Genomic DNA, 20,678 nt, shown 5'->3' with positions numbered 1-20,678 from the left:
TATAGCAGCTGAGAAAATCACATTTACCCCATAATTTTCGCAACTAAAAGGATGACAACATCCATAAATGAAAAAGAAGAATAAAGACATGTAAAGTTTTAGAACAGATATTTAGTGAACTTAATGATAGATTTTCTAGATCTCAAGTTACCATTGCATTATTGGTAGAAAACGCACAAACCCTAGTTAGAGAGTAGCTGCGCTAATAGAGTAAAACACTAGAGGGAGAAAAGGGTTAAATAACTGTATCTCCCCATCGCAACCGCCTTGTACAACCTTTCTATTAATTAATTGAAAATCAACCAATGGTGTCACTTTTGAAACTTGAATGGGGCTTATCATACATATATATGACTTCCGCAACTTATGATAACAGTAAAATCTAAAAAAAAAGGGGGAAATGGACCCACCCTAATACATCTATACTATAAATCTGTGACTGAGCTAATAAAACGCACAAACCCAAGTTATAAAGTAGCTGCGCTTATAATAAAAATACAAATATGGAAAGAAATATCATGTATTATAAGAATTTAAAATAAACATCACTAAATTCAGGGAAATAAAAACATATGATTATATGCATTAAATAATTAATTTCATTTTATTGTTTAGTATAGTTAAATTTCATAATATAAAATGACTTAATTAATTATTTAACAATAACATGTAAAATTGAATTACATAAATATTTAATATAAAAAAGAGTGGTAGGGAAGGGTGAAGAAGAAAACTAATTAACTTTGAACAAAGCCCCATTTAAATAAACAAGAGAAACAAGCGGCTGCACCCTGGGTATTTAGAAGCTCTGCATTAAAGGGGTAGGGGACTCAATAATAAAAATAGTCCAAAACCATTCCAATCTAGGTCTAATAACTAAATAGCCCAAACCAATCCCGAGACCTATATATAGCTTCCATAAAATGTTTAACTGACTCAATGGGTTCATTAGTTATCAAATTCTCAAGCTACAGACATAAAATTCTTACTACTTTAAAGGAAAGGAAAATTCTAAGAATTTGGCAAATTTGTTTCATTATTCCGATATATCTGCATAACTTTTATTTCTTGAATCAAATAATATCCATGTATGATTTTTTTCTGAGATTTGATGATATAATTTTCACATGACACTCTTTTTATTTTCCACCTGAAAAAAAATCAAATGTTAGTTCTATCTTGTGTTCATTCAGATCTTTTTCAAGGAGAACCCAATTAGTTATTAATGAGGGAAAAGGGAATGTGATTCTGACAAACAATTCTAAAGGAAAATTTCCCTTCAACCCTCTTACCCTTTTTCTTCCTTTCTTACCCACCCCACTTCAGTTACATCAAAAAAAAAGATATACCCCCACCTTACTTCCAAAGGTTTAGTGATTTTTGTAGAATTGATTGTTAGAATAGCTAGGCCTGGTGATTAATAGTCAGTGAAGATAATTATTAGATCAATAAACAAATAAGATTAAAACATATTTTTGATGCTTTCTGTAGGTTAGGTTAGGTGAAGGAATATTTAGAAGGGCTTCACAAAAAAACAGACACCTAATCCCCAATTAAGGCTTTGTTTTAAGTCACAAATAAAAGAAACGAAGAAAACTCATTAATTTCGATTTATGATATATACAAAATGTGCTAAAAATTATATAAAAAAAAACAAAATTTCGATGAAGGCAAAAATGATTCACTATTTTAAAAAATAAGCAATGAAAATAATTAAATAGACAATACATTAGGCCTATAACAAAATAGTTTAGAATGGGACAAAGTGAATAAAAATTAGCCATGTGACGTCATAAAAATGAGGGATTTTCCATCTCTCTTTTAGAGCTTTTCTTTCCCACTTCCACACTTATCTCCCCTATTTGTATGACGTCACATTGCTTATTTATGAGTCACTTTGTCCCTCTACTCTTAGAACTACAAGTGGACCACAAAAAAACTACCTCCTTTACCTCTGCATAGGTTTTTAACATGCTCTTCATTTGTCAATTTGGCCTTTTTCATATTAGAATGATTGCCATTTGAAGGACCAGCCGTGTCCACAGTATCTTCAATAGCCCTCTTTTGTGCTGTGGTTTTTGAATTCTGAGGCTGCTTTTTCACACTCTAAAAAATGTAAATCTGAGAAATGAATAGAGGGAGAAAAAGTCAGTTAGAAAAATAACAAGTTTGACAATATCCATAGGTAGCTAAAGAGAGAAAGAGAAAGTGAGAGAGAGAGGGAGAGAAAGGGAATATGTCTTTGAAGTGTAAAGAAACGACAGAAAAAAGCCTAAAACCATCCTAAGCCTTAAATCTAAAACCATTGTGGGACTTATATGAAGCATTCAGTCTAGACATAATAATCTTTATACTACTTTATTTAATAGAACTAGTGGCTTCGCCTCTAGCATCTAGGGGCTTTGTTTTCAAAGAGGAAGAGATTTATTAGAAAAATAGCTTTAAACCATTCCAAAATTTAAGACTCAAATCTAAAAATAAAAAAACTTACAACCATTATAGGACCTAAAGTAGAAAACCTAATCGGAACAGTAGTTATTGAGATCTTATGCTACAGACAAAAAAAACATTTCTAATTAGAATAGGATAAACATTTTACAAAAAGTAACAGATCTATAGTATAGATGCATATACTGATAACTACCTCCCTCCCTTTTTTAATACCTTATTCGTCTGCTAGCAAATGGTTTCCTACTACTTGGCTGTGTTAATATTGTGAACACCATTGACATTGTGATGGGGAGTTATTTAACCCTTTGGGTCATGTGAAGGAAACGAAGTTGCGGGTTTCAGTATTTTTACAGTAGCTTTTCTCCTATTTCTAGACCCTGCGGGGCCAATAGCCTAACCTTGCTGGGCAATCACCTAACCTAACCTTAAATAACCTTTTAAAAGCGACTGTGAAAATACGACGAAACCCGCAACTTTGTTTCCTTCACATGACCCAACCAGGGAGTAAGGGAGGGGACAATAGGCAATTAATTCAATTTAAGGGTTTTTGCTGAAAAGCAATGAAAACCAGATTTATCCAGAAAACATGACCAAAAATGTAAGGGAATCATGGTAATATAATTTAAAACAAAATTAGTTCTAAGAAAAAATCATTTACTTGAGAATGAAATTAGCAATACATCACAATGTAGTAAACATTCTGTAATTAATCACTAGAAAAATCTTGTTTAGAACTTCTTCAACCCTTCTCATATATTTTAAACTGCCATTTAAATTCAAGGGGTTCTTAGATTTTTAATACATAAATATCACAGTAGAGTTTCTATACATAAAATGACATTTTCTTGGGGAAAAATATTTGTTAAAACCAGTCATCAATAACAAATTTTTTCTGTCAGCAATATTCAAAATTAACTCAGCTAGTTAGCGGGGCATTGATGCGCAAGTACCCAAAGTCAGTCAGAAACTGCTGAATTCCCTTTACGCCAGTACCCAAAGTCTGAGACTCTTAAAAATTAAATATTTGATCCATTGTCCCCTCCCTTACTCCCTGTGACCCAACCCTTTCTTCCTTTAGTGTTTTATTCTAATCAAAAAGTAACATGATCTTACTGTGTCTGTAACAATACGTGGATCTCGCTAGCCAACAATATTTTTAAATGTCTTTATATTGTAAAATGAATCTACTTAGTACTGCCCCTTTTGATGTTTTAGGATGGAAAAGACAGCTGAGGGAGGGGGGGGGGGGGCGGGTTCAGTTTCAATACTGAACTGGAATGGTGCATGAATATGATATGTAATTTTTTATAGCATTGATTTAATACTTTTCTTAAGTCACATCTATTGAAAGCTTAAGCAATCTCCAATTTTCACTGCATAGATATCAAATGAAAATTCAATGCTTGCAAATTTCAATGGCATTAGTAATGCCAAACAAATTTCGATACCCCCATAGGCTTTGGACTGTATTTACCCACTTATTTGAGATGAGGTGACAATTTATTATATTTCATATTTTAATGTTTTTACCGTGTCTCTCTTAATTTTATACATAATTTAAATGTAAAACATACAAAATTTTTAAGCATTAATAAATTTGACCCAAAAAGCAAAATAAAAACATGTCATAATTCATTTAATTTAGTGAGATTTTAATGTTTAATAGTAAAAATATAAACCTCTAGCGATACTTTTGTAAACTAAAATTGTCTCAACCATGACACTTTGGTTGAGTGTGACTTCCGAATTAGCGGGAAGTTCTAGAGATCTTGTTGACGTACACATAAACCCCCAATACCAGGAACCATCAAGTTTCAACAGCAGGTTTGATTATAGATTTATTGAGGCAACTATTTCAAAGTCCTGAAATTACAAAATCAATTAATACAAAATTCCAGTTTTTATAACCCCGTAATCTTAATTGCTTTTTAAAATCATTTTTCTCTACGGTTAAGAATCTTTGGAAACTTTGGCTTTAAAGGAAAATTATTTGGTTTAATAAATCATTGTTAAATGCAAAAATAAAGCACATAAAAAATTACTAAAACATAATAATTAATCATAATAAAGTTTCATGCTTAGCTGGCTAAAGCCTTTTAAACTAAATATAATCGTCCTATACACCATTCCATTTAAATAAAATTAACAAATTCTACCTGAAGTTCTTATGGTTTCAAGCCCCTGGTATACTAGGGTCGTTCATGCACTATGAGACCAATGATAGGCCCAACTTTGTTCTCCGAAATCTTCACACACTCACATATCATTCAAAAGTAACGAACGTGGACGCATCAAAATATAAACAATCCATGCCGCGTCTCTTTAGAAAAGGAAAGTCAAACAAGACGACATTTGCGCTTAATTTGGGATAATGATAAGGAATTAATTTCGATCTTGATAAACACAAAGCTTCCTCGAAAAGAGGTTAAGACACACCCCCCGTTTGAAAGTCAAATTAACTTCCTTAACGAGATTCAAGGTTTTTTGCGCTGAGCACTAGCAACATTTCTCACTAAACTCAACTCACCATAATCACATGAGAATGGCCACATCCCGAAAAACATGACAATTTTTTGCTCCTAACTAAATGAAACCCCGTGAAATGCATACACAATATTATACTCCTCACTAGGACTCATAATACCTCACATTTTAGGATAGAAGGATGGGGATTGGTTTGTACCATACAATATTCCAGGCACATGACACTCACAAGATCACATACACAAATCCTAAAATGGATAATCCTATTAATCATGATGTTGTAAATATAACAACTTATACTAATTAATAATCATTTCATAATCAATAGGTAATAAATCATTATTAATAAATCAATAAGTACCTACGAAATCAGGTTGAAATGTAAACAAATAATGGTAAATATAAAACGAAATAAATCTTAGACAAGAAAATTAAGATTTATAGGTACTTAAAACTAAATTTGTTAAGCATCAAAAAGAGTAGTAAGAAAAATATTTCAAAATCCTTGGGCAGAAAGTTTTTCAAACTTAATGAATAAGAACTGTAACTATCTTAATCAACAATAAAACTTTCCAATACTTAGATAATAGCAAAATAATAATAATATCTTCGTTAGAATTTTCATCGAAATTATGAAAAAATACCAATTTTTCTTTGTAAAAAAAATATGAGACTTTAAATATGAATTTTCAATCATTCCTTGATCTGAATAAAAATGTTTTACTTGATTGAAATTCATATGTAATTTTTAAAAAATCTGCTAAAAAAATACTTGATTTTTTCTTAGAATAAATATCGAATCACGCAACCTCGACGCATTTATTCTTTTTTGGTAAACTTTTCAGGTAAGTTTTATAATGAATTGTACTTTTGAAAGGAAATTAAACTCAATAAAATTAAATTTGAGCATATGAAATAGAATAAAAATAAATCGCATTTCGGTTGATTCTTATTTTAGGCATAAAAATAGGCATATGAAAATGTGGCTTTCTTTACTAAAAAAAATCTCAGTTTCCATAAAATAAGAATCAATTATTAATCATAATTTTTAATAACTGCCTGACTGATACAGCATGTTCTTCCAGGGGAGATTTATCTGTCAGCCTGAACAAGACTCTTGCAGTCTTTCTCCCATCCTCAATCCTCGTCACACGGCCCATCCGCAGACATCTCATCAGCGGATTTGTACTCGTAACCAGCACTATATCTCCGTCAGCTAGCGGCTCCGCCATTTCATCTTTCCACTTGGACATCCTTAAAATCTTCGGCAAAATCTCCTGGCGGTAGGAAGTCCAAAACTGGGCAGACAAATCTTCTAACAACTTCAACCTGGAGGAAATTTGGTCCTCAGGTTTCATCGCCACATTGCACAACGGCTGGCGGTCAACATTTCCCAGCAGCTGGCCAGGGGTAATCAGCCGCCAATTCTCCACGTCATTCGCAGCTTCTATCGTCAACGGTCTGCTATTCATTAACTTGCTAACCTCTGCCAACAGCACCAGGAGCTCATTAAAATTAACAGAACTATTCACCAACTTCTTGGACAGCAATCTCTTGGTTAATCCCACCATTTTCTCAGCTTGCCCAATAAAATGGTGGGCTCGGGCCGGAATCTGGGACCAAGAAAACTCTACCTGGCTGCCCAACTTCTGTTCTAAAACCTTGCGAGCACTGGATAATTGTGTGCCCATGTCGCTTACTATAATCTTCGGCAGACAATGAACAGCCTCCAACTTGCGCAGGGACAACAGGATACTACTGGTATCATACTTCTCCAAGGCATCCAGCCACAGCGCCCCCGAGAACCTGTAGACTACCACGAACACCCACACTTTCTTCGTTGCTGTCTGACTCCTCGTTTTAGCGGCAGCTCTCCTCGTAACCAGCGGACCCATAAGGTCAACTTGTACAGCTTCAAATGGCCTGCTCGGAACCAACTTGTCAGGTAAAACATCCTTCATGGTAGTACGACATTCCTTGGCCCTCTCAACACTGCAGGGCCAACACTTCTTCACCTCCATGATGGACAACCTCCTTGCCTTCACAATCCAGCACCAACGGCGGCTCTCAGCTAAAGTTCCACGGACACCAGAATGAAGCTCAACATGCGCTTCTCTCATAATGACAGAAGCTAACCAATTACCAGGCTCCAAAATTACTAAACCTGGCATGTCTTCAAATAGCATTTTACGGCCACCAGTAATGGCGTCAATGACGGGCTCGCCACGACCAACCAATTTTAGAATACGCATCTCCCTGGTCACATAATTACCTCCGGGACCAACGACAGGCCAGGTCAATGATACTTGATGCACCAATGGATTCAATGACGAATAATTGCCTTTAGCGTCATTTATCCACTCATCCTGTTGGCTACATGACACAATGAAAAGTTCCGCCGCCGCCATAAAATTGTACAAAGACGGCTTGTACACAGAATCTGCGGCTGCTACATGACTACCAGCGGCTGTAGTCTTGCCTTCTTGTCTGCTCTTTAGCTTCTTCAACCAGGTGTTCGATACTTGCAGGACAGCTGCCATAATACGTTTGGCCTGTCCAAATGATCTCCTGTGCTTAAACCTAAAGACATCTTCAGCGGCTTCTCCGGTAACTTTCATTGAACATAACTTAACCATTTTGGTATTCAACTCCTCCGGTGGTAAATCCTGCTTGACTTGCTCGGCAGTTTTCACAGGCCACGCACTTTCATCCTGGCGCAACCATTCTGGGCCCAATCTGTACCTGGAACCTGGACCTAAATCTGATACCTTGCAGGTGCTTCTGGTGCCCAAATCTGCAACATTGTGTGTCCCAGGGACCCACCTCCAGTCATCCTTGTTGGTTGCAGATTGGATTTCTCCAATGCGATGAGAATTAAATGTGTTCAACATGGCACTGTTGGAAACAATTTGTGATAAAACACACGATGAATCAGTAAAGTACATCACTCTGATAACATCAAAGGGCAGGGCATCTCTGATGGACTTTGACAACCTGGTGGACATCTGGCAACCCATCAATTCAAGGCGTGGAATTGATTCAGTCTTGACCGGCGCAACTCTTGACTTGGTGGCTAGCAGGAACGTTTCAAACCCTTGCCTAGTTGGCCACCTCAAATATGCCATACATGCATAGGCCTCTGATGACCCATCCAAAAACATCATCAAGGATGGAAGGCCAGTTGGTTCCTCCGGGACCACACAACGGTCAAACTCCAATTTAGCGACCTCAGCTCTGTCCTCCAGCGACTTAACAAGTTCATCCCGTAGACTTTTTGGAATGAAATCTTGCCAGCCCAAATTCAGCAAACATGTTTTCCGCAGGACAAGTTTAATTCTCAACAAGATAGGGCTGCAAAGCCCGAGCTGGTCGAAGGTCTGGGCGGCGAACCTGTGGAACATCTTCTTTGTCAGATTCTCGTCCAAGGCGTCCTGAAGGTTGTACAAATCAGCATCCTCTTTCACCTTCTTTCCCTTGACTTTACCATCTTGGTTGACTCTCGTGGCGATGGATAACACATCAGTGGCTGGCTTCCATATCAGCCCAAGAACCTTGGTTGGCTGGCAATCATCACCAGAATAAATGACTTGTTTGAAGGAAAAACTACCTTTGCTGATAATTCTGTCGGCTTCTTTCATCATCTCCTTGGCTTCTGGCACAGATCCTGCCCCCGAAATGACATCATCTATGAAGCTGTGCTTCTCAAGCTTGACTGCAACTGGAATCTGAGGTAACTTGAAATTTTCCTCGGGGTAGGTAGGTATTTCTGGCTCCTTCCATAATTCAGGTTTTGCTACAATAGCACTACCATTTATCTGTCCCTCTCCATACATCTCCTTGACCTCTGCTTCACTCTTTCCGCCAAACAGGCGGGACGTCAACTTCAGGGCTGTAACTGCCAGATTTCCCGCAGCCAACTCGCCAAAATTCACCACTTTAGTCAGGTAAATTTCAAGTGGACCGTCTGGCGTCGGGGAAAATAAAACTCTCTTCATCTGGCTGTCGAACTCTGTGGCCAGGATGGAGTTATAAAACTTGGAAATGTCCGCGGTTAAACCAACCTTATAACCGCGGAAAAGCAACAAATGATAAAAAATCTTCTGCATTGGCGGCAGACCTCCCAGCATTATGTGATTAAAACTGGTACCCTTGAACGTCAGAGAACTATTTGCACACAATCTCATGGGTGTGGAACTTGAATCCTCCTTGAAAGCAACCACAACTTGCCTAGTTGGCCACCTCAAATATGCCATACATGCATAGGCCTCTGATGACCCATCCAAAAACATCATCAAGGATGGAAGGCCAGTTGGTTCCTCCGGGACCACACAACGGTCAAACTCCAATTTAGCGACCTCAGCTCTGTCCTCCAGCGACTTAACAAGTTCATCCCGTAGACTTTTTGGAATGAAATCTTGCCAGCCCAAATTCAGCAAACATGTTTTCCGCAGGACAAGTTTAATTCTCAACAAGATAGGGCTGCAAAGCCCGAGCTGGTCGAAGGTCTGGGCGGCGAACCTGTGGAACATCTTCTTTGTCAGATTCTCGTCCAAGGCGTCCTGAAGGTTGTACAAATCAGCATCCTCTTTCACCTTCTTTCCCTTGACTTTACCATCTTGGTTGACTCTCGTGGCGATGGATAACACATCAGTGGCTGGCTTCCATATCAGCCCAAGAACCTTGGTTGGCTGGCAATCATCACCAGAATAAATGACTTGTTTGAAGGAAAAACTACCTTTGCTGATAATTCTGTCGGCTTCTTTCATCATCTCCTTGGCTTCTGGCACAGATCCTGCCCCCGAAATGACATCATCTATGAAGCTGTGCTTCTCAAGCTTGACTGCAACTGGAATCTGAGGTAACTTGAAATTTTCCTCGGGGTAGGTAGGTATTTCTGGCTCCTTCCATAATTCAGGTTTTGCTACAATAGCACTACCATTTATCTGTCCCTCTCCATACATCTCCTTGACCTCTGCTTCACTCTTTCCGCCAAACAGGCGGGACGTCAACTTCAGGGCTGTAACTGCCAGATTTCCCGCAGCCAACTCGCCAAAATTCACCACTTTAGTCAGGTAAATTTCAAGTGGACCGTCTGGCGTCGGGGAAAATAAAACTCTCTTCATCTGGCTGTCGAACTCTGTGGCCAGGATGGAGTTATAAAACTTGGAAATGTCCGCGGTTAAACCAACCTTATAACCGCGGAAAAGCAACAAATGATAAAAAATCTTCTGCATTGGCGGCAGACCTCCCAGCATTATGTGATTAAAACTGGTACCCTTGAACGTCAGAGAACTATTTGCACACAATCTCATGGGTGTGGAACTTGAATCCTCCTTGAAAGCAACCACTATTGATGAACAAGACTTAGGCCCTTCATACTTCAATTCTTCAGGCGTTGCTTTTTGAAAAACGCCTCTGGATATGGCGTCATTGAATACCTGCACATACATATCATAGGTACCTTCCTTGACCATCCTGGCACGATCCTTTTCAGCAATTTTGCGGGCTAAACTCTCATTGTAGGGCAAAGTGTGAGGATCTTCAATGTAAGCATATTGACCTGTCCACTTGTTGGATTGCAAGTCAAGTGTTAAACCTGCCTCAATTATTCTCTGCCTCTCACGCTGGTCCCAGGTAGTGCCGTCGGCCATAGCCTTGCACTCTTGACAGGCAGTACATCCTGGACAAAGTGCCTGCAGCTGTACGCCAAACGATTCAGACGTCAAAAAATCTGGCAAGGTGCCTCCACTAACACTGACAGCTTTATATGCCGATTTTTGGTCACCAGCTCCACCATCAGCACTTGTACAGATAAAACCACTACCAAAAATGGTTCGCCACAACATAGACTGGCCCACTTTCTGGTAGGTTGATGGAAACACGTCAGGATGTGTATTTCCAATGATGATATCTAAGCCTCCACTAATATATGTAAATCTTTCTGGCGGCATCTTAAATATTTCGGCGGCGGTTTCGGGGTGGACCGAGCACATCTTGTTGGCCCCGCCGAGGGTAGGCATGACAGCTGCCTTAAACTCCCTCAAATTACCGTCCCTATCCTTCAGATAAAACACAACATTGCGGCAGGAAGTCTCACTGCCGTCAGCCACAGAAATAGTTGTATATCTGCTGGTAGATTTCAGCTTCAACTTGTTGGATAACTTCTCAGACACAAGAGGCAAATTTGCACCGGAGTCAAACATGACAGTGGCGTGGCAGGTGCCGCCGCCAGGTGCTACAACAGGAACTAACTGAAGTAAGAAGGTACAGGGGCTGGGTGCAGAACTTGACTTGTAGACTGTATTCACACCAGCACTAGCCTCATGGATCAACCGGCTATGATATCTGTCGCAATTATTGGTGCCACAAACACCAAGCTTATCCAATTTATTACACTTGTCAGCAGCATGGCCATCACACAAGCAGAGTTCACACAACTTCTTCTGCTGGACAACTTTTTTTCGGTCAACCACATCCATCTTCTTAAACGTGAGGCAACAGAAAATCGGATGTTTCTCCTTGCAGCTTTCAACAGGACATGTACTGTTCCACTTGGAAGTCTTGTCCTTTCCAGCCTTTCCATTTTTATTGTCGCTGCGGCCAGATACTTGCGCGGCGGCAGCTCTGTCACGATTTCTCTTGCCGGTGCTAGTGTCATAGGACATATCACCGGCCAACATTGCTCCCCTGGTCCTCTCCAGCAGTTCTACAATCTTCTTGATGTCTGGTTGGTTCATGCTACCTAGCTCCATCATAATTTTCTCTCTCAGGGCATCTGGACATTTGTCTTTGAAAATATGAATAAGAATTAGGTGGTGGTAATCCTTAGCTGCAGAACCAACGATGGCTTCTACTTCCTGCATGGTGCTCTTGAAGGTAGCAATTGCACTAACCACGTCCACAGGTTTATCCACAGGTTTCATCTTGTTCAGCTTAGTTAAAATCTTCATGAACCGGCAGGTGTTTGATAAAAACATCTGATCGAGAAACAACCATTGTTCATTATGATCTCTAATTGCTGACACTTGCTTGCGTAGCTCCGGGTTGGTTATCACCTTCTCCATACACAACATCAGACTTAACCTCTGGTCAGAAAATCCGTAACCAGCGCATAGATCTTTAAAGACCTGTTTAAAGTTGGAGTAATCCGTGTCAGTACCGTCAAAGGACGGCAACAAACTGTTGTCCCAGCGCCCATACTGCGGGTTGGAACTCCGAATATCCACGGCAGACATACTTCTGGAGAGTATGGCAGGTGTTCCACTCTCATCCAAGTTAGATGAACGACGTTCCATCTCTCTAAGCCTTCGGTACATATCACGTACTTCTTGGCGCAACTCCATGGAAATTTTAAGCACTCCCATGTCCATCCTCACCTTCTCAATGACGTCGAGGTTCCTGGCGACAGTGCTTGACCTCGCGTCGTCTGAATCATTGTCAAGCCAGTGCAGAATTTTCGTACACTGCTCCAACGACGCATAAACTTTATCTGCAACAGTTTTCTGTTCACTAGCTTCATCCAAATCACGCTTGAACTCGCGCAACTCACTAGTCTCCACGGCAGGTTTTAGACTTTTTATTAGGTCAGATTGGTCCTTGACCTCACTAAAAATGTCACGAATTGATTTTAAATTCACATTTTCACATGAACTAAAACTTTGGCAGGCTTTTAGATTGTCATAAAACACTTTTAACTGTTCATCAAACACTTCTAGCCTTTCACTGCCAATAGCGATAGCTCGCTCAATTTTCTGCTTTTTGGTTAGTGGCATATTGATTCACTAGGTACTTATTTCACAGAAAAATTGTCACAGTTTATTGCATCAATAATCACTGGATGCTATTGATCTCTTGAAGAATGCTAACGCCTATTCTTCAGATACTTTGAAATTGTCTCAACCATGACACTTTGGTTGAGTGTGACTTCCGAATTAGCGGGAAGTTCTAGAGATCTTGTTGACATACACACAAACCCCCAATACCAGGAACCATCAAGTTTCAACAGCAGGTTTGATTATAGATTTATTGAGGCAACTATTTCAAAGTCCTGAAATTACAAAATCAATTAATACAAAATTCCAGTTTTTATAACCACGTAATCTTAATTGCTTTTTAAAATCATTTTTCTCTACGGTTAAGAATCTTTGGAAACTTTGGCTTTAAAGGAAAATTATTTGGTTTAATAAATCATTGTTAAATGCAAAAATAAAGCACATAAAAAATTACTAAAATATAATAATTAATCATAATAAAGTTTCATGCTTAGCTGGCTAAAGCCTTTTAAACTAAATATAATCGTCCTATACACCATTCCATTTAAATAAAATTAACAAATTCTACCTGAAGTTCTTATGGTTTCAAGCTCCTGGTATACTAGGGTCGTTCACGCACTATGAGACCAATGATAGGCCCAACTTTGTTCTCCGAAATCTTCACACACTCACATATCATTCAAAAGTAACGAACGTGGACGCATCAAAATATAAACAATCCATGCCGCGTCTCTTTAGAAAAGGAAAGTCAAACAAGACGACATTTGCGCTTAATTTGGGATAATGATAAGGAATTAATTTCGATCTTGATAAACACAAAGCTTCCTCGAAAAGAGGTTAAGACAAAAATAATCATAAAATTAAAATTCAATAAATTTAGGGTTTTAATGGATTCGATATTTCCAAAGACAAAGCTTTACAGTAAAATTACATAACAATAGAGTTCTATAGAAGGAAAAATTCTAATGTAACGCAAAAGATTTATATTGCTTTAGGAATTATTTGACATGTTCAATTAATTATTGTAAACAGCGGATGTTTAATTGCATTAGCCAGGGAAAGAGGGGGGGGGTCTGTTTATTACACTAGTGGCCCAGACGTTTAATATTAACAACTTTGGGCGAATTTTTATTGGTTGGTTCATTAAGTTGAATGTCCAAACATTTCAACCACTAATTTTAAACTATAGAAGGGGCAATTTTGTGTATAATACATCAATTTATAGGCCATTGCCCTATCCCTTTAGATTCCTGGGTGTTAGATGTTCATTGGTGTTATTCTGGGAGAGATAAGCAAATGAAGAAAAGGATAATTATAAAAAAAAGACAAAACTTTAATTGTTACAATATAAACAAAATGATAAATTAGTTAAATTATCCTATGATATAAAGTAGCAAGTTTTTTTTGTCAAAAGCTAAAGATCTAGGAAGATGATGATCCAATTTGGTTGTACTTTTCAGGAAAGCTTTATAATTATCTGTGAGTGATTTTAGACTATTTTTTTCTGATTTTATCCTACCTTAGAGGCTAGGGGCAATCAACTTGTACTTAATTTACAATTAAATTTGCATCTTTTCAAGGAAATTATTTAGTTATTTGGTCTACTCATAGCTTCTTAAAGAAGGGCAGGAAGTCAGGAAAATAGTCTAGAAACTCCCCAAGATATTTATAAAACTTTCCTGAAATAGTCAACCAATTCGTACCAGCATTTTTGGGATCTTTAACACTAGACAAAAAAACTTCATAATTGTATGAAAAAGTCATACCTTAGCATTCTTTGACTCTTCCTGGTTGCTAACCTGTGAAGGACTAACAATGCCAATCTTCTCTGTCACAGCAATCTCACGTTGCTGATATGCCTTTCCTTTGCTCTTCAAAAGGATTATCTTTCTGGCCAGAATTAATTGAACCTAAATTATTTTAGCTGTTTTTAAAAACATTAGATAATTTCTTCATTCAAAAATATCTTTGTGGTGTAGTATTTAATTTACAGACTTTAGATAAATTTTAATCATCTAGAGGTAAAATCATGTGCAATTTCCACCTTTGGTCTCAGATGAAAATGTCCAAAATCGACCCAACCTGTTGTATATTTACAAATATAATGAAAAATTTTACTATTCAAATGAATGGGGAATTCCTGTCCAGTTTTTTGTTTAGGTATGCATATTTCTTACCCAAGGGAATAAATGATGGACCGATAGGTCATCATTTATTCACGAGGGTAAGAAATATTCATTCCTAAACAAAAAACTGGACAGGAATATCATTCTCATTTAAACAAAAAACTCATTTTTTTTATGCTAAAATTTTATTTTTCATTTATTTCCCGGCTATGATCATTTATATCCCTGATATCAAGTTTCTTTTAGTAATTAATAAAAATTTTAAAATCTTCCAAAAAAAATAAAAAATCTTCTAAAAATGACTACCTCCGGAAATTAAATAACTACCTCTGGGAAATAAATGGGGTATTCCTAAACAAAAAACTGGACAGGAATATCATTCTCATTTAAACAAAAAAATCATTATTTTATGCTAAAATGTGGTTTAATTTTGGTTTTTAATTTTCATTTATTTCTCAGCTATAATCATTTATAACCCTGATATCAAGTTTCTTTTAATAATTAATAAAAATTCTAAAATCTTCCAAAAAAATTTGAAAATCTTCTAAAAATGACTATACCTCCGGGAAATAAATGACTACCTCCGGGAAATAAATGAATATTTACATCCACTATTTAAGGGGTTGTTTATATGGGAATGAATATTTACATCCACTATTTAAGGGGTTGTTTATATGGGAATGAAAATTTACCTCATTAAGATTTTCAATTTTCTTATTCAGGTTACAAATTTTGGCTTCTTTGTCATCAAGAACTTGTTCCAGAGTTTGGTTTATAGCTAAACCTTCAGCAATCTCTTCTTCAAGAATGGATATTTGTTTTTTGTGATCTTTTACAAGATTTTCATTTTGTATTAGACTTTCTGTTTCAAGAATGTTTTCTTTACTTGATAATTGTTCCTCCAAATCTTTGATCTTAGCCAAGCCATTGTCTCTAATATCATTTGCCTTTGCAAGTTCAAGGTTTAACTTTGTAATGGAATTTTCATGATCATATTGTAATTTCTTTGTGACAATTGTATGTTCATCCTTCAGTTTCTTTAAATTTTCAATATTCTGGATTTTTAAATCTATAATGATTTTAGCAGACTTCTCAGATTCTTCTTGTTTGTCTTTTTTAATCTGCTCTATTGTAATCTTTTCAGCTTCAAGATCTTTAGTTAGAGTTTGAATCTTTAACTGTTCTGCTTTCATTTGTTCCAACCTTTCTTTCAATTGAACTTTTAACTCTTGTATAATCTTGGCTGATTTTTCAGATCCTTCTTCATTGTCCCTTTTGATCTGCTTTATTGTGTCAGTCATATCAGAAAGTTGTTGTTTTACATTTTTTGAACTAATCTTTTCAGCTTCAAGATCTTTAGTTAGAGTTTGATTGTTTAACTGTTCTGCTTTCATTTGGTCAGACCTCTCCTTCAATTGGACTTCTAAATCTAGAATAATCTTGGTTACTTTTTCAGAATCTTCTTGTTTGTCCTTTTTCATCTGTTCTATTGCATCAATTTTATCAGAAAGTTGTAGTTTTACCTTGGTTGAACCAATCTTTTCAGCTTCAAGATCTTTAGTAAGGGTTTGATTCTTTAACTGTTCTGCTTCCAGTTTGTTTCGAATCTCTCTACCTAAACCTCTAAAAGCTTGAATAATCTTGTTAGCTTTTTTAGAGTCTTCTTGCTTTTCTCTTTTTATCTGCTCAATTGTTTCAATCTCATCAGAAAGTTGTTGCTTTATCTTTGTTAAACTAATCTTTTCAGCTTCAAGATCTTTAATTAGATTTTTAATCTTTAACTTTTCAGCTTCCAGTTGTTCTGACTTCTCCTTTAATTGCTCTTTGAATCCATTTATGGCTTTAGAATATTCATCTTTTAATCTCTTTATACTTTCTTCTTTGTCCAACTTTTTTGCTTTTATTTCATCTTTGAGTTTAGGTATTGTATTTCTCTCAAAAAGCAAATTTATTTTTAAGAATTTATTGGCTGTATCAAAATTTGTCTGTAGTAATTTTTTGGTTTCTTCTGCATCATTTAGCTGTCTCTCAAGCGGTTCAACTTTCCCAAGCTGTTTGTTTATACAGCAGTTTGCCTTTTCTAGTTCATTTGTTACCTCTTCTATTTTATCTGTAACCTCTTCTAGTTCATCTGTTGTCTCTTCTATTTCATCTGTTGCCTCTTCTAGTTCATATGGTGCCTCTGATAGTTTCTCTGTTTCTGCCACTTGAACCAACTCTCCACCTCCATTGAGCAATTTCTTGAGGAACTCTGTTGTTTTAGGATAATGACGAAACCTTAACAATTATATACAGTAAGACCCACGAAAAAGTATCTTTTAGGGTGTAGAGCTATTATTTCTTAATGTATCATCAAAAGAAGCATATTTCCTTGTTCTCTGTATATTTTCACACAAATATAAAAATTTTAATTTTACACAGGAGATTTTTGGAGCTAAAGTTTTGAAAAAGTGACTGAGAAAAATGATTTTTTTTTGTTTCTCATAATTTTTGGATGGTTAATTGGTTATATTATATCTCTCTGGTAACTGAAGAATGATATACAAAGAAAAACAAGTTAATTAATTAAAAAAGACTCAAAAATATGTGTAAACAAGGATGACAACATCCATAAAAGCGAAGCACTGAAACGGTAGGACAAACGGACATTAACACTTGTATAATGTCAGAACTGAATAATCATAATATAAATGTATAAGAGTCAAAGCAAAATTGTAAGTAAATTTGTTGAAAAACTGCTTGATTCAGGATAATGTTTATGGACATACTAACATTTTTAGGACTTGATTATAGAGTTGCTTCGCTGATTACATTATACTTTGTTGTCTCAGGAATCAATATACCAAAAATCAGATCAATCGGATGATTAGATCACATAAAAATTTGTTGTTAAAAAAGTAAAAAAATCAACATGTTTAAAATAGACGTACGGACATTTTGGTGATGATTATAGAGTTGCTACGCTTTCTAAATCGTACCTAACTACTAAAGGAATCACCATGCAAAATTTAAAATCGACAGGACAATTCTAACATGCCTAAATTAACGAAAAAAGCTATCCGTTACGGACGTACGGACGGACGTACGGACGTACGGACGGACGGACGGACCGACCCTAATTATAGAAAAGCTTCGCTTTTAAAAATGTATTGTATATAGTTTCTGATAGTAACCAAATAAAAGGATTTCTACCTTAATTTTGCTAAAAAGGTGGTTTCATGTTAAAAGTCACTTTTTTCTTAATCACTTTTTCAAAACTTTGGCTATAAAAAATCTCCGGTGTTAATGGAGGTAAAATTAAAATTTTTATATATGCTTGTGTGAAAATGAACAGAGAACAATGACATGTGCTACTTTTGATGATACATTAAGAAGTAATAGCTCTACACCCTAAAGGATACTTTTTCGTGGGTCTTACTGTATAACAAAAATATATGGGAGATATTCTGGTTATTTTATCGCTAAAAACATTACATTCTTGTGAAAGACTCTTACCTGTAAATTTTACTGTCTTTAAATAATCCAAACTGCTTAACACCATGTAACAAATCAAGCTCTATCTAAAATATTATTTTTTTAGTAGGAACATTAATTTGTAACAACTGTCCATCTTGCTCAGAAAATGAGTATGTTTTATTCTAGCTTCCACGATTTGAAAATTAATGATGTTTTCATCATTCACATAATTATCATAGTTACATTACAATAAAATTGGAAAATATTTCAACAAAACTTTAAAAATCAGATTTAGACAAAGTTTAGCATTTTATGATTACAAAAAAAATCTCTAGTTTCTATCAAATACTCAAAAATCTAAGGTTATAAAATGAGGAATAACCTCTTTCAATAAAATAAAGTAACAATGCACTGTAAAATACAAATTAATTTCCATTTTCCAAACAACCAGAAAGAATAAAGAAAAAAAAAATCTTAATATGTTTACCTTGCTATTGCTTTTATTTTTGTAAGTAAGATGAATAGTAATCTTTTCTGGCATACTAAGGTTACTAACAAAATCCAGGTAGCCAAAGGGAGGAGAAGAGCATTCACGTTCTTTATTCAAACATTTAATTTTACATGAAGTTTGAAAAATGACCTGGAATTAAAAAAGGATGACAACACCAACAAGTAACAAAGCACAAACAAATCATGGATAAGAAATTGGAAAAGGAGATTTAAAATGTATTTGTTGAAATCAATGACAGATTTTTGGAGAAAGAATCACAAAACCTCTCTCAAGCATTTTCATAGATTTTATATATATACTTTGTATCATGGCTGACAAACTAACTGTTGAAGTAAATTACTTTCTAGATGCTCAGAACAACGGGGTATTAGTATCAACAAAAACTTTAAAAATCAGGTCAAGAAATTAATAAATTTGAGAAAATAAATTTAAGAAGTTTCAGCATTCTATACTAAATAACAGCCAAGAAAATCACAATGCCCCCATTGCATTATAGATATACTGACAGACAGACATAGTGAAGTATAGAGTGGCTCCGCTACTAAAAATTGGGAATCCAAGAAGACTGAAATGTAGTAAAATACCTTGTCCAGATATTGTGTGATGTCATTTCCATTGTCACCTTCAACAGATATCTTCACCTTATTACCACTATACTAAACCATGAAAATATAAGCTTTAAAAGTATAAAATTAAAACCTACTCTGATATTTTTTTATATTTGATACTTGTTCACATTTAAAAAAAGAAATTATAATGATGAACCATCCATCCAACCAGCCAATATTTGGCTTTGGTGGAAGGTGCTCCAAATATTCATGACAAAAATAAATCCTTTAATAACATTTTGAATGAGGTGAATAGAAAACTTGATTGTACTTAGTGAGTTGCCAATAATGTCGTCTTCAAAATTTAAGACGAATTTTCATTCATCCTATATTTGAACCCATTGTTCTTATTTTAGCATGACAACACCCAAGTAGATGGAGTAAAAATCCGCCATCTATCTTAGACAGCAGATAAGAAAGTGCCCCCACCCAAAAAAAAATATTTATAATGATTATTTACCATAATATCAGAAATTTCATAAAAAATTTTTATTGCTGTTGCTATCCATATTTTCATATTTTGGTTTGTTGAGGCCATTTTCATCATCTGAAAAGTTAGAATGAAATTATATACTTGATGCTTATTGGTAATATGTAATGACTAGCGGCTATGCACCTAGAGGCCTCTAGGAGCACTTGAGTAGAGGGGGGGGGGGGGGGATTCGAATTTGTTAAACCAATTTCTTATTTTAGATTTTAAAAGAAAAAGTAAATATAAAAAATTTTGGGTGAGGGAATTTTTTTTGGGGGGGTGGGGCAGTGGTGTCACCCCACCATTTTTAATTTTAGTTAATAAATACTTTTTTTTAGGGGGGGGGGGCATTTTTTCTAGGGGCGATTTCCATTCGGAAGGTGGTGGTACCCTCCCCCAAAATAGTTATAAACCTTCCCATGACCAATGAGAAGCTACCCTGTTAAGGAGAACCCAATCAGTTCAGAGATTAGCAAGATCCTTTGGTACAAACAGACAAACATCCTTTTACTTTATTATAAGGACTAGCGGCCATGCCCCTAGAGGCCTCTAGTGGCACTTTAAATGGTTTTTTTTAAATATTACGATACCTTACAATGTTATCTCTATCAATATTCTACGATATCGTACAATGTTACATAGGAGTCTTTATTCGAGAGAAAAAAAATTCGATTTATTTTTGTTTATCTTGGGAGGGTGGTGGTACCCTCCCCCAAAATAGTTATAAACCTTCCCGGGACCATTGAGAGGCTACCATGTTCAGGAGAACCCAATCGGTTCAGCGGTTAGCAAGATCCT

At 36.0% G+C, this 20,678-nt stretch overlaps 1 protein-coding gene across 1 annotated transcript; it reads right to left on the bottom strand.

Annotated features, from left to right (window-relative positions):
- Nucleotides 1-660: 660 nt before the first annotated feature.
- LOC145315908 (uncharacterized) lies at nt 661-19,951 on the bottom strand. Its single transcript, XM_080156085.1, has 8 exons — nt 19,869-19,951; nt 19,385-19,456; nt 18,777-18,929; nt 18,329-18,393; nt 15,526-17,110; nt 14,474-14,617; nt 1,953-2,106; nt 661-1,150 (listed from the first exon to the last, which is right to left on the bottom strand). The coding sequence occupies exons 1-8, from the start codon at nt 19,944-19,946 to the stop codon at nt 1,140-1,142; spliced, it is 2,262 nt and encodes a 753-aa protein (XP_080012211.1). The 5' UTR covers nt 19,947-19,951; the 3' UTR covers nt 661-1,139.
- Nucleotides 19,952-20,678: the final 727 nt, after the last annotated feature.

The sequence above is a fragment of the Acartia tonsa genome, chromosome 1 (genome assembly GCF_053477335.1).
Source record: "Acartia tonsa isolate MP-2025a chromosome 1, ASM5347733v1, whole genome shotgun sequence".
Classification (NCBI taxonomy): Eukaryota; Metazoa; Arthropoda; class Copepoda; order Calanoida; family Acartiidae; genus Acartia; species Acartia tonsa.
This window is presented reverse-complemented; position numbering and strand designations above follow the sequence as displayed.

Bases quoted from the DNA above. Each gene is read 5' to 3' on its own strand.
- LOC145315908 (XM_080156085.1), bottom strand. From the start codon at position 19,946: ATGGCCTCAACAAACCAAAATATGAAAATATGGATAGCAACAGCAATA. The intron at 19,457-19,868 runs GTAAATAATCAT...TTCATGGTTTAG, and splicing joins ATGAAATTTCTGATATTATG to TATAGTGGTAATAAGGTGAA. The intron at 17,111-18,328 runs GTAAGAGTCTTT...ATAATTGTTAAG, and splicing joins AAAGACAGTAAAATTTACAG to GTTTCGTCATTATCCTAAAA.